The 15,093-nt window shown below is 42.6% G+C and overlaps 1 protein-coding gene across 4 annotated transcripts in view; it reads left to right on the top strand.

Annotated features, from left to right (window-relative positions):
* GRIA1 (glutamate ionotropic receptor AMPA type subunit 1) overlaps positions 1–15,093 on the top strand; it is a 2,520,544-nt gene that overhangs the window by 1,345,635 nt on the left and 1,159,816 nt on the right. For all 4 annotated transcript variants that reach the window (XM_044069490.1, XM_044069489.1, XM_044069493.1 and 1 more), the window contains exon 7: positions 1,065–1,232. In XM_044069490.1, the coding sequence (XP_043925425.1) occupies positions 1,065–1,232 (168 nt within the window). The remainder of the gene's footprint in view (positions 1–1,064; positions 1,233–15,093) is intronic.

Raw genomic sequence — 15,093 nt, 5'->3', positions numbered from 1 at the left:
CATATATCCAGCTGGACCATCCCGGTAAACAAATGTAAAATAAATAAATAAATATCACTTTCGAGAGAGCTTTTTTACTTAAAATACATTAATGTTGTAGGAGTCCCACGAATAATAATACTAGACATTTATACTGTGGTACCATAAAATAACTTTTATGAAAAAAAATTGCAGTCTCTTGGCAGAACTGCATACATGCCTTTTCTTTTTTCACTCTGCCTGCACTGACTGTCTATAATTATCCACTTCCTTGGTCACTTAGTCCATTCATTCCCTAACACAGGAGCAAAGATTGACCAGGAGTGACCATCATCCAGACAGAAAATAAAGGTGGTTCAAAGATTTTTCCTTGCTTTTCTCCCAGTCCTAACCCGAATGCATCCAGCACTGGCACTAGAGAAGGACATGCAATGGGCTATTCACAGAGGACACCCCCTTGCCATTGCAAGGATATTTGTTCAAGTATCCCTGGACCTCCCACATAGCATGAGTGGTGATTTCTATCTACACCAAGAAAATAGCACAATCTAGTGTGCACCTAAGTGCACCTAAGTGTGCACAATCTCTCCCACCCCCCAGGGATAGGTAAGCAGACAATTCCCCCTTCAGTCCTTCCTTTCTCTCCTCTGCCTGACTCATCCAGTTCCACTGAACCTTGATCACCCATGCTGCAGTCAGGGCGCAGTCTGTCTGAACCACATAGTTATGCCTTTAGTAAGAAATCAGGGACAATCGCAATACTTCAGAGTAGATCTTTAGAGTATATTTATTTTCTAATCACACCAAAATTTCATATTACAATATGCAGTATTTAATTATTCTATTTTCCTTTTTTCTTGCTACAGTGTTTGTATATGTGCAGAGATGTTTTGTTGACTGGGTTAATCACACAAGGCTGGTGGTCTCTATCTTGTTAGTGTGTTTTTGTGATGTATTTTTAATGAAATTCAGAGGCATGATGTAGACAGAGACTTTGGGAAGAGAGCATCAGATAAAAAGCTTTTAATTGTCCGTGCTGAGCTATTTCACCAAGTCATATTCTTTTGGCTTCTTTCCCTGTGTAGTACACTTCGGCACTGACCTATGATGGAGTTCGAGTTATCGCAGAAGCATTTCAGAGAATGAAAAAACAGAGACTGGACATTTTGCGAAAAGGTACCGCTGGAGACTGTCTTGCAAACCCAGCTGTTCCTTGGGGACAAGGGATTGACATACAGAGAGCTTTGCAGCAGGTAAAGTTCATGTGCTTACAATGACTAAGACTGGCAATGGCATGTAAATTAATGGTGTTACAGAATGCAGATAAACTGCTTCGTACACTGGGATGTGTAAACATAAGCGAAAAGTACTTTACCTTAAAGTAAGTTGTATGTACTCATCTTGTTCTGTGTCCTCAAATTACAGTCCTTAAATAATAATATAGTGCTATCAACTAAGTCATAGTAAAGCAAAATGACGTTGATTACAGGTTTTTTTATAACTATATATAATTATTTTATTCTTTTAATACCTTATTTCATATTGTTACTGTCAGTCTGAACACCATGCCCAGTCTTGTAACTTTATATCTACTTCAATAGCAGTTTTCCTAGCTCTACTTACAGTTCAAGTCTTTGAAAAATTTTATAAATATATCACAAAGATTATTTAATATTATGATGCTGTATTTAGAGCTTATGTTTTGTAAAGGTTGTTAGAGAATGACCAAAATGTAGCAGAAAATAAAAATATAAAAATGAAAAACAAGTAACCTAAAAGCCAATATCCAAGGATTCACCCATAAAAATATATAAAATAAAGCCATTTATTGTAAAAGAACACACGTTATGAGGTAAATCCTTGGATACTGGCTTTTAGGTTACTTGTTTTTGATTTTGATTTTTATTGGTCATTGTAAAGTAACCGTCTTTTATTATAACTATAGCAGAAAATATAACTAAAAAAGCATTATGGCTTCATACTGTACATGCAGTGCTGGGCATTATTTTCATTATTTCAAAAATGTCATGGCATGTTATATAATTTGCTGTAGGATACAGTACAGAATTAAATGAATAACAACTTAGTTAGTTGTTGACCTTGAGTAAGTTTTAGCTCAGCCACTAAGGTTTTGATTGGTTTTCGTTTTAAGGCTTGTTCAGTTTTAACTGTATGCTGAAGGGAAATACATTATCATATGCTTATTTATTTTATTTATTTATGTATTTATTTATTTATTTTTTATCGAACCCACTGAATAAAAACCTTCTGGGTACAGCAACATGATGAATTTTTTGGGTGATGCTAGGACATACAGAATGAGTAGCACTGATGTCATTATTTATAAGAGAAATTATCTGCTTCACAACTTCGTAGAAATCTGTCCAAGCTAGTTTTATAAACAGTGGAACTGGAGGTCATGTGCATGACTTCTTTGCTGTCACCTTTAATGCATAGATTATATCATGGAGTTTGCAATAGCAAAGGTGCTCAGCAGTGGTTACGAGTCTGACAGAAAATATTGTACTTTGCATCTGTTATGTTAAGAAAACACAAAGGCACGGCATGGGTCCTCGTTTCATTATTGCAGCATAACACATCACTGTAATGAAGTGCATGCCTCCAAGCACTTCAAGCATATGACAAGAGCTCTCCTCAGTGCATGCTGAAGGTTTAATGAATTTTAAGGCAAGTACAAATGCATTCCCATCTAGATAATGAGGATCATCATGATATTTCTTTGTTAAAATAAAGCTAGCAAAACTATGAAGAAAATTTCAAGAACTACACATTTTAAAAAAATATACATATTTATATAAATACAATATGTGGTTTTATAATGTTACTCTGTTTCTGTGCAATAAAGTTTCTGGTGTGTGCCGTACTGGTGGAAGTTATTATGAAGCACAAATAATTCCTTAAGAGGGATTCCATTTCCTGCAGTGTTTGCTAATCTAAAATGAGAAAACGCTACTCTCATAGGTTCATAGAAGGTTACTAGGCTAATGGCCATAGAGCTCTTATAAGCCCAGCCATATATATATCCTGAGTTGCCCCAGTTGTTGGTCAGGTGAGTGAAGTTTGCAGAGGTAAGGGTCTGTGGTAGATAATACAGACTTCCTCTGTCCAGGAGGGACATGGGCACCACCCCGGGAATGAATCTGCATTCACCCATCCAGTGACCTAGGTTGTGTTAGAAGAGGGTCAGGAAGGGGCTCTGTTTCACATGAAATGGAAGCTTGTTCCAAAGAAGTGGCAGTCTCTGGGAAATGTATCTATCTCTCCAGCATGACCTGTTCATGTCACAGGCTAGGTTAAGTCTCTGGAGCAAATGACCTTCATGCAGTTTGATTTACAAATGTGTGTCATTTCCATCAGGGCCAGGTCAGAGGCTACCCTGTAAGCCAGGCACAGGTCACCCCATAGCAACCTGTAGTAGACAGTATACAGTGACATAGCTTTCAGTCTTTCCATTAAGACTTGTTTTGTGTACCCTGTAATTTCTTGGTGAAAAACCTCTGTGGTCTCCCCAATTGTTGCAGGTGTCTGGTGAGATACATGCATTGTACACAATTATTGGTCTGATGAGGGCTGAGTATAATGGAATTATGACATCCTTAGATCTACATGCAATGTCTTTACTTATAAGATGTGCCACATAGAAGGATTTCCTTACTACTGTGGATACATGGTGGTCAGAGTTCAGATTGCTGTCAACTTGAGTACCCAGATCACATACCACTGGGTCTACTCTTAGCGGTGCAGTCTATAATGTAATTATCAGGGAATAATAATGCATGTTTTTTGCATTTAGCTTTAATTTGTGGCTTTGGCACCAATCATTTGTCTGTGTTAGTCCTGTTTGCACTACATTAACATTGTTGAGTGAACTCAGTGATTGCTCCCAATCTGCAATCATCAGCGAACTTGGTCAGCCACAGGCCATCCAAGTTTGCCAGGACTTCTGAGAAATAAATTAAATTACAAACAGTAAAGGACCCAGCACAGAACCTTATGGTACATGACTGGTGTTTTGCTAGAGGTGAAGTCACCTACTTTCACAGTATGAGTCCTGTTGATGAGACAGTTGGTTACCCATCTGGTAATGTAGGGGTTAATTGTCAATTGGCAGAGTTTCTCTATAATATCTGAGTAGTAGATTGTGTCAAATGCCTTGGCTAGGTCAAGATAGATGGTATGCATTCTCTTTCCCTCGCCAAGGCCAGGGTGACTTTCTTGAAGAAGTCAACCATGTTTAACAAGCATGATCTACCTTTAACAAATCCGTCTGGGTTAAGTCCAGAGTTTGGAGATTACCTATGTCCTTGTCACTAATGTCCTTAATGATTTTTTTCATGTCCTTGTGGATGAGGCTAGTCAAGCTTATGGACCTATAATTCCCTGGGTCAGTTGATGGTTCCTCTTAAGTCACCTCTTAAGTTCCCCACCTAAGTATCATGTTCAATCATAGCCTTACCTCAGGCTATGTGCCCACTGAATGGCACACAGTGACAGTTATCCCACTCCACAAAGGGGGAGCCACCACATACCCTGGAAACTACTGCCCCATTAGCCTAACGAGACTAGTCTGCAAGGCTGTGGAGCGTATCACCATGGAACTTATAAACAATGACATTGGTAATCTCCAAACTCAGGACCCCACCCAGCTCGGGTTTGTAAAAGGCAGATCATGTCTCCTAAACCTGATAGACTTCTTTGAAGCAGTCACCAAAGCTGTAGATGAGGATCAGGTGGTACACACAGCCTATCTAGATCTCGCCAAGACTTTTGACACCATCCCCCACTCTGGAATTATAGACAAACTCACTAAACTAGGTATAAATCCCTATGTCACAAGATGGGTTGCCAACTGGCTCACTGACAGAACCCACACTGTGAAAGTAGCAGACTCCAAATCCAGATTCAGACCAGTGAAAAGTGGAGTACCACAGGGTTCAGTCCTGGGTCCTCTCCTATTTTGTATCTACTTCTCTGAAGTACAGGCCAACACAGAAGGTCTTTGGCTAACGACGTTCGCCGATGACTGCAAATTAGGAGCCATAATCAAAACTCCAAAAGATGTGGACATCCTACAAAAGGGACTTGCTGAGACAGATGCCTGGTGTCAAAGCCATGGCCTCAAGCTCAATGCCAAAAAGTGCATTGACATTCCTTTTGGTAAAGACTCAGTACCCATGAACTACCACATAGGTGGTAGTCTACTTAACACTGAAAGTGTGATAAGAGACCTTGGGACACAGGTGGACAGTAGTCTCTCCTTTGATATTCACATCGCCGCAGTAGTCAGTAAATCCTTCTATGTGGCACACCTCATCACAAAAGGTTTCTCATCCAGGAAAAAAGAGGTCATTGTTCCCCTCTACTCGTCACTCATTAGACCCCATTATAGAGTACAATGCCCCTTTTGGTATGTACCTCACAAGACAGCTACAACAACTGGAAAGGCCACAGAAATACCTCACAAAGAGGATTACCGGCCGCAAAGAGATGCCCTATGCCGACCGTCTCAAAAAAACTGCAGCTTTACTCCATTGAATATCGCCTACTCAGAGGCGATCTCTGCCTAATACACAAAGCTATGTCAAACCCAGAGCTTTTAGACATGCTCCACTTAAGGAAATCCCAGTCCCTACGAGCTACATGCTCTAGGGACCTAAACCTCATCATCACAATAAACAGAACATGCTGGAGGGATATATTCCTGTCCCAGAGACTTCCCATACTCTGGAACAAACTACCTATCTATATCAAACAAAGCTCCTCATTAGCACTGTTCAAGAAAAATCTTGATGATTGGATGGGAGATAGGAAATTCACCCTGGGGATTCACCCCGGGGATCACTTCTGTGGCTCTGCTCGACAGTGGCACAGGAAAATAATTTTCTTGGGTGGCAAAAGCCAGGGTACCTTTGGCTAGGCTTATATAGGCCCTAGGGCCAATAGCCTAGTACCTACCTATGAACCTATGAATCTTTGTACAGAGGGATTGCTGTCACTGTCCTCCCTTTAGCAGAACATAGTCAGTTTTAAGACTGTGGTTAAACAGGGATCCAAATGGGTCTGCTACGTCATGTTTTAATTTGCTTAAAAGGCAACCTGGGATGTTGTCTGGTCCTGTTGATGCCTTGTTTTTGGCCTTGGTGAGTGTTGAAATCACCTGCTGTCATGAGATAATAGGCTGAAGAATGGTGGCAGGTATACTTTGAGGCATGACTGGAGGGGACAGGTGAGTGAAGTTTGCTCCAAATCTGTCATCTAGTAGGTTGGGTATTATCTCCAGTTGAGTATGGGTAGTGCCATCCACAACCAGTTCAGTGCATAGCTGGGTACTCCATTTTAGATTTTGGATGCACTCAAAAATTACCTTGTGATTATCCTTAGCTATGGAGGATATTTCTTCTTTGTAATTAGCTTTGGAGCACTTGCCAAGATCTCTAATTTGTTTTGTTAAGCTAGAGAGGTATTTCTTCTTCTGCCAGCTCCCTCTTGTTTGTGGATATTAGTTTCTGGCTCTTTCTGTATAGTCAGTTTATACTAGGGGACTACCAGAATGGCTTGTTTTTTTTCGGCAAGACCTGGTTTTAATCCCTTCAGGTGCACCTGATTCTGTACAACTGCGTAAGTGGTTATTCCGGGTATTGGTGTACACCTCTGCATAAGAGTCTGTGTTATCGGCATTGGAGGGGACTTTGAAACTTCTTACACCATCACTTAAGTAGGAGGTAATTTGTCTTTGAAAAATTCTTAAGCGGTTTTGAGCTTGATGGGGTATTTGGTCTTATAATTACATCGAACAAGACTGATTTATAGTCCGATCTGACCAGGAGGACATCACATGGTGGAGAGTGTGAAGGCTGCCAGCCTAGCCAGATAGAATTTTATAGTTAATTCTATCATATGTGAATATTAATGTACAACACAGGCTTGTTGTCTTAAATGGAAAAAAAAACTGCTGTTAGATGTGGAACTGAAAAAAATTAAACAACAGTGCTCTCTGCTGACCATGTAAAGCATGTTGTGACCCTTTGATCTGAAGTCGGCTCCTGCCTGTCTAGATAAAAACATTCTTTCTATTGTTTTAACCAAGAGTTAAATTGCTAGCTATAAACATGCAAATGTATTTTTATTGCCCTGCTTATTGACCAGCTGCAAGATAACATAAGGAGATGTTAAGAATGTAAATGTAGTTTCTGTTAGCCTAGGTGTGAATAATGATGTAATGGGAATGAGGAATGTGATTTTAAGAACAGAGAGAATCTGAGAGAATTATGCATTTTTGTCTTGACCATCCAACTGACCAGCACGGTCTTGCTCCATACATAAGTTTATCTTAGATTTGTGTTTTCTCTTAGAAATAGCTAGAAACTAGAAAGATTAGACTAAGTGTTTTTTCTGTGATGTCAGAACTGTACTACTGAATTATTTTAAGTATTTCTCTGTGATCTCTGAACTCTTGACTAGCACTGTGTAGTAAGAAGTATTGTCTTGTGTTTTTAGTATTTATTATTAAATATTTTTAAACCTTTCAACTGTGGCTGTTTTGTGTAGAGATAATTTAAGCTCTAGAGTACATTGCATATTTATAGTGATTACTATACCAAGTCACTCTAATAAGCCTTGACTGTTTAGTTATACTACCAAATGGATAATAATATTGCATAGTAATATTTGGACACCCTTTTAAGGGCCTGTGAGTAGCTGATAAATATTAGCTGGGTGGTGGCAGTGATTTCTACCATATAGTCGGGGTAAAAGGGGCACAGCTGGAGAACCTGTGCCAGCCTTCCCCAGAAGCATCTGTGTGGTTGTATAAACTCTTATCTCAAAGTGTGTGTGTGTCAGCTACTTGGGCAGGGATACATAGCACTGGTTGGACAGAGAGGGTGCTAGAGATTTTAGCTTGCATATCTGGCTGTGATCTGGACCCTATAGCTATGCCAGTGGGGAGTCTTACTGGGGACACGGAGAGCAAAGGTGTGACCAGGCCCAGACTGAGATCTCTGGGTGCTCGTAAGGGAAGTTGCACTTTACTGTGTGCATTTGTTATCCTTTCCTCCTATATGAGATGCCCCTCCCTGGTGTTTGTGGTGAGGATTGAGGCTCCTTGATTGCTGGGCCAGGGTACGGGTGTCACATATTAGTTGTTTGGCAGTGGTGGGATATCCACACCATATATTAATTGGTTGGCAAATACTAATTGGCTTGTAGTGGTATGGGTAGAGTGAATTCCTGTAGCTTGGGTACAGTGAGCTTTGAAGGGTTTTGTACTCTAAATCAGCCATGCAGTGAATGCTCAGAGTTCAGATCAGAATTGTTTTATTTCTTTTGTTAGCTTAGTTAGTCAGGGTGAGCAGGCAGCATGTCAGCAGAGGAGTATGGAAAGCTGACAAGGAGCCAGCTGGCGGAGATGTGCCAGGCTAGGGGACTGGTGCATGGAAACCTGACTAAGGCAGACCTGATTGCAGTCTTGGTTACAGCTGCATCCGAAAACAGCAACCAGGAGGACAATCAGACTGGCAGTGGAGATATAATACCCTTGGAGAATGGACAGCTCATCCTTTCTGCAGAGGACTTAAAAATCCATCTGGAGCTAAAGAGACTTAAGTTGGAGGCCAGGTGTTTGAAGATAGAAGCAACTGAGAGACTGAGGAGTCTACAGGCTGATGAGAATGAGAAACTGCTATGCCTGGAAGCTGAGGAAAAGGAGAGGCAGAAGCAGCATGAGAAGGAGATGCTGACTCTTCACCAGAGTCATGGAGGTAATGGGGAAGTGAGTAACTGGACCCCAGAAACACAACAGGTCAGTAAATTTCTTCCACAGTTTAAAGAGGGGGATATATTTGATAGTTTCATTCATATGTTTGAGAGGGTATGCAGACAGTATGGTGTTGACCAAAGGCTCTGGGTACAGTTCCTGACCCCCTTACTCCATGGTAAAGCTGTAACTGTGTTGTCTAAAATGTCTGGCGTTGCATGCTTTGATTATACTGCATTTGAAAAGCATTTGTTAGAATTGTTTAAGCTAACACCTGAAACGTATAAGAAAAAGTTTTGTGAGCATAGACACAAGGCAGATGAAAGTGTGTTTGTGAATATGTTGCTGAACGGAGCACTTATTTCCATAGGTGGGTGAGTGGATGTCAGGTCACCACTTTTGAAGGGCTGGCAGACCTTTTGGTGAGGGAACAAGCCCTTAGCACTTTGCCTAAGGACATCAGGATCTGGTTAGCTGGTAGACAATGTGCTACTTCAGATGAGTTGGGGCAGAAGGGAGACCTATACTGGCAAGCAGGGCAGTCCTGCACAAGAAAAGGACCCCAGTACTGCTCATGGGTATAAAGGAACCCATGGTGGGCAGCACAGACTGTCCCAACAGAACATTTCAGTAGCAGGGGAAGCTACTAGTCCAGGTACATGTCCAGGAGTGAGGGTTAAATATTTTGAATGCAACCAGTGGGGCCATGTGGCATACAGGTGTCCACGGAGGCAAGGTGGGGAACAAATGCTGAGGGAGCCAGTAAGTGGGAAAGACAAAATGCCAATAGTAGGTTGTCTTGAGAGAACAGGGGTACTGAATTACCATCCTGCAGATGTTCTGAATGGGAAGGATTTGGATGAGGCAGTACCATATGCTTATGCAGTTACACGTGGTCAGGCTGGGAGACAAGCATGTAGGTCTGGTAGCCTGGGGGAGATCCAGACAGACTGCATACATGCAGCCAGGACTGCTGAGGTGGTTACTTCAGGGAGGGAGCTACATCTGTAGCAGTGACACTGAAAGTGAGCCACAGCTGCTTATGGGTACTGATGTTCCCCTTGGACAGAGTGACTGCAAAGGTAGAGGTGAGTAGTAGTACCCAGGCTGACAGTGAGGCACCACTGTCAAAGGATGCCAGATTTCCTGTGGAAGGGGAGCTGGGAAGGGTTACAAGGAGAGAGTTCAGACAGGCTCAGCTCTCAGACCCCACATTGCAAGGCCTGAGGCAGGTACCTAGGGAGGCACCTAATTTTCAAGGAAAGGGAGAATCTGTATACAGGGACAAAGGGTTACTATACAGAGAGAGGACCCCTGAGGGAAGGATATAAGGTGAGAGAGTACAGCAATTCATAGGTAGGTACTAGGCTATTGGCCCTTGGGCCTATATAAGCCTAGCCAAAAAGGTACCCTGGCTTTCGCCATCCAAGAGAATTATTTTCCTGTTCCCCTGTCAAGCAGAGCCACAGAAGTGATCCCCTGGGTGAATTTCCTGTCTCCCATCCAATCATCAAGATTTTTGTTGAAGAGTGCTAATGAGTAACTTTGTTTGATATAGATAGGTAGTTTGTTTCAGAGTATGGGAAGTCTCTGGGACAGGAATCTATCCCTCCAGCATGTTCTGTTCATTGTTGTGACAAGGTTTAGGTACCTAGAGCGTGTAGCTCAGAGGGATTGGGATTTCTTTAACTGGAGCATGTCCAACAGCTCTGGGTTTGACATAGCTTTGTATGTTAGGCAGAAATCACCTCTGAGTAGGCGACATGCGATGGAGTAAATCTGGAGTTTTTTTAGATGGTCTGCATAGGGCATCTATTTGAGGCCAGTAATCCTCTTTGTGAGGTATTTCTGTGGCCTTTCCAGTTATTATAGATGTCTTGTGAGGTACATACCAAAAGGGGCGCTGTATGCTATAATGGGTGTAATGAGTGATGAGTAGAGGGGAACAATGACCTCTTTTTTTCCTGGATGAGAAACCTTTTGTGATGAAGTTTGCCACGTAGAAGGATTTCCTGACTACTGTGGCAATGTGATTATCAAAGGACAGATTACTGCCCACCTGTGTCCCAAGTTCTCTTATCACACATTCGGTGTTAAGTAGACTACCGTCTGTATGGTAGTTCATGGGTACAGAGTTTTTACCAAAAGGGATGACAGTGCACTTTTTGGCATTGAGCTTGAGGCCATGGTTTTGACACCAGGCATCTGTCTCAGTGAGAACCTTTTGTAGGATGCCCACATCATTAGGAGTTTTGATTATGGCTCCGAGTTTGCAGTCATCTGCAAACTTCGTTAGCCAAAGACCTTCTGTGTTAGCCAGTACTTCAAAGAAGTAGATACCAAACAGGAGAGGACCTAGGAAGGAACTCTGTGGTACTCCACTTGTCACTGGTCTGAAGTTAGATTTGGATTCTGCTACTTTCACAGTGTGGGTTCTGTCAGTGAGCCAGTTGGCAACCCATCTTGTGACATAAAGATTTATACCTAGTTTAGTGAGTTTATGTATAATTCCAGAGTGGGGGATGGTGTCAAAAGACTTGGCGAGATCTAGATAGGCTGTGTGAACCACCTTACCCTCATCTACAGCTTTGGTGACCGCTTTAAAGATGTCTATCAAGTTTAGGAGACATGATATGCCTTTTACAAACCCAAACTGGGTGGGTTCCAGAGTTTGGAGATTACCAATGTCATTGTTTGTAAGTTCCATGATGATACGTTCCATAGCCTTGTAGACCAGGCTCGTCAGGCTAATGGGGCGGTAGTTCCTGGGGTCCATGGTGGCTCCCCCTTTGTGGAGTGGGATGACCATTGCTGTGCAACATTCAGTGGGCACAAAGCCTGAGGTAAGGCTATTATTGAACATGGTACTTGGGTGGGGTGCCAGTTCGTTCTGTAGTTCGTGTAGAATGCAGCCAGGGATGTTATCAGGTCCCATGGATGCTGTGTTCTTGGCTTTGGAGAGTGTGTTTTTTACCTGTGCAGCCATGATTACAGGAACTTTGCATTCTTCCGGTATAGAGATGGGCCTTTTAGGGGGGAGAGGGGGGTAAAGTTAGCACTGAAACTATCTTCCAGGATGTTGGCAATATCAGTTGGTTCTGTATATTTAGTGCCATTGTGTTGTAACTCAGAGCAGATCTGAGTGTTGCCATTGAGATTCTTGACATAGTTATAGAATGCTTTGTGGTTGTCTTTAGAATCAGTGGTGAATTTGTTTTCGTAACTAGCTTTGGAGGATTTTATAAGGAATCTCATCTTCTTACTGAGGCTGACCAGGGAGTTCCTCCAATTATGGGATTTTACTCTTTTTTGCAACAGTTTCTTTCTTCTGCTGTAGAGTTTGTTTATAGCAGGGGGACCACCAGATTGGCTTCCATTTTGGGAGGATAGCATCTTGGTTCTGTTAGGGATTGCATGGTCTATGCACTCGTGTAAGTGCTTATAAAGTGCATTTGTGTAGGATTGAGCAGTCATACCTCTCTTGTCCATCTGCATGCATGTCATGAAGTTTGCCACTTCTATCTTAAGAAGCTTGAAGTTAGTTTTGGAGAAATTTTTTTACGGCAGTTTCCCTAATGGGGGGGGGGGGCAGGATGTGGATATCTAGGTGATTAGCTTGTGGTCAGATCTGACCAACGAGGAACTGACCTCTGGTGTGGAACACCGGTTGCCCATGTTGGTAATGACCAGGTCTAGGATATTGCTGCCCCTTGTGGGGGTGTAGATACGTTGATCTATGGCTTCGGAATTTAGGAATTCCAGAAAATGTTGAGCAAAAGAGTTGGTACATGAGTAGTTTTCCCAGTTAATGGTGGGGTAGTTGAAATCGCCCATTATTAGGGTATTAGGTTATACCCTAATATTTTCCAATGTATCAAGAAATGAATTAGGAGTGGGAATGCTGGGGTATGGTGGGTGATCTGTAACAAGCTATAATTTGGATTGGGGTCTTGCCCAGAGTTAGTTGCACATGGATAATCTCGGATGCATTATGCTGAGCAACTAGCCTGGAGGTGTGGATATCCTTAATGAATATGGACACGCCTCCGTCTTTAGTGTTTCAGTCCAGGTTAGGTGGCCGAAAGGTGTGGTATGAATTATATTCTGGTAATGCAGGGGTGCTCTCTGGAGCCTTGAACCAGGTCTCTGTCACTGCATAGATGTCGATGTTCTCCATTTTAAGGAGTGCCTCGAGTTAGTGCATTTTGTTTAGACTTCTAGCATTGAGTCGCATTACCCTCAGATTTTTCTTGCTTGTACCTGTTATGGTGGTGAATTTGTCATTTCAACCTTGCCTAAAAAATGCACTATAGGGGTGGCAAGAGCTTTAGCCAGTATCCAGAATCCCAAGGGCGACAGGTGCAGGCCATCTCTGGCAAAGCATCATGGTCTGTCGATCATGTCATCCCAGGCAGACAGATACTGGATCCCCTTAGAATGACACCAGGAGCTTAGCCAATTGTTGAAGTCAATCATGTTGTCCTTGTAGTGTGGTATAATTCTGGGTGATGGCAGGATACTACTCCGGGCTAAGGTCATACCTGCCTGGGCTACAAATCGGAAAGCTCCTCAATGTCTTTTTTCATGTAGTCCAGGGAGGTATGTCTCAGGTCATTCACACCAACATGGACAATGACAGAGTTATATTTGTACTTGTTGTGGAGTGACCTGAGTGTGTGCTTTATGTGGTGGATCCTGGCACCCGACAGGCAGCTGATAGTAACTTCCTCCTTGGTAGTGCCTAGAGCCTACCGTCTGGGGCTTCTAGCCATAGCCCACGATATTCCCCTTGCAGGTCATATGGGCATAAAACGTGCAAAGAGTCGTATTATGCAAAACTTCTATTGGCCTCGAATTTCCAGAGATGTAACAGGGTACTGCCGGACCTATGAGCAGTGCCAAAAGGTAGGCAAGACAGAAGACAAGGTGAGAGCTCCTTTGATGCTTTTGCCTGTGATTGAGGAGCTATTTCAGAGGGTAGCTATGGATATTGTGGGTTATCTGATTACCCCAAGTTCCACAGGGAAAAAGTATATCCTAGTGGTAGTGGATTATGCTACACAATACCCTGAGGTGGTGGCTTTGTCCTCCATTGAGGCAGAGAAGGTGGCAAATGCTTTGTTAGAGATTTTCAGCTGGGTAGGTTTCCCAAAAGAAATACTGACAAGACAGAGGTGCCAATTTCATGTCAGACCTGCTGGCTTGTCTGCGGAAGTTCTGTGGTGTGAAGCACATGAAAACCACCCCCTACCATCCCCAGACTAATTGTCTTGTTGAGAGGTTAAACTCTACAATCAAGTCCATGCTACAGGCATTGGCAGATCAGTTTAAGAGGGAGTGGGACAAATATTTGCCCCATCTGTTGTTTGCTTACAGAGATGTTTCCCAGGAATCCACAGGTTTTTTACCCTTTGAGTTGCTGACCATTAAGCCAAGCAAATGTCAGGTGGGTATGGCAGAGGTCTCCTACCTAGGACATAGAGTGGGGAGTGGTAAGATAAGACCAGAACCTGCCAAAGTGGAAGCCATTCAGACATGGCCTGCACCTGTTACAAAAAGCAGGTGAAGGCATTTTTAGGGACTGAAGGATACTACAAAAAGTTCATCCCCAGTTATAGTACCATAGCTGCTCCCCTCACAGACCTGACAAGGAAAAATAGACCAGATAAGGTGGCGTGGACCCCAGCATGTGAGCAGGCATTCCAGATGCTTAAAGAAGTTTTGGAAGGACCCCCTGTGTTAGCCAGTCCAGATTACAGCAAATAATTTGTTGTGCAGGTAGATGCTTCACACCACAGGGTGGGGACTGTATTTAGCCAGATTTCTTCAGAGGGAGAAGAGTATCCAGTGGTTTATCTCAGTCGTAGGCTCCAACCCAGGGAGGAATGCTATGCAGCTGTAGAAAAGGAATGTCTAGCCATAGTGTGGGCACTGCAGAAACTCCAGCCTTATCTTATGGAAGGAAATTCACTGTTATGACAGATCACAACCCCCTAACCTGGTTAACCAGAGCCAGCCAGCAAAATGCCAAGTTGCTAAGATGGAGCCCAGGTTTGCAAGCATATATGTCAGTGCAGCACCGCAGTGAAATTAGCAATGTCTGTGCAGATGGGCTATCATGACAGGGAATGGGGTAAGGTATACTCAGATAGACCTAACCCTCCCAAGCAGCATTTCTCAATTGTTACTTGAAAAGCTAGTTTGAGTTCTCCAGGGGGGAGAAATGTGAAGGCTGCCAGCCTAACCAGATAGAATTTTATAGATAATTCTATCATTTGTAGATATTAATGCAAGACACAGGCTTGTTGTCTTAAATGGAAAAAAAACTGCTGTTAGAT

This window comes from Protopterus annectens, chromosome 4.part0 (assembly GCF_019279795.1).
Source record: "Protopterus annectens isolate FY-2018-M chromosome 4.part0, PAN1.0, whole genome shotgun sequence".
Taxonomy (NCBI): domain Eukaryota; kingdom Metazoa; phylum Chordata; order Ceratodontiformes; family Protopteridae; genus Protopterus; species Protopterus annectens.
The sequence above is the reverse complement of the archived record's forward strand: the minus strand, read 5'-3'. Positions and strand labels throughout refer to the sequence as shown.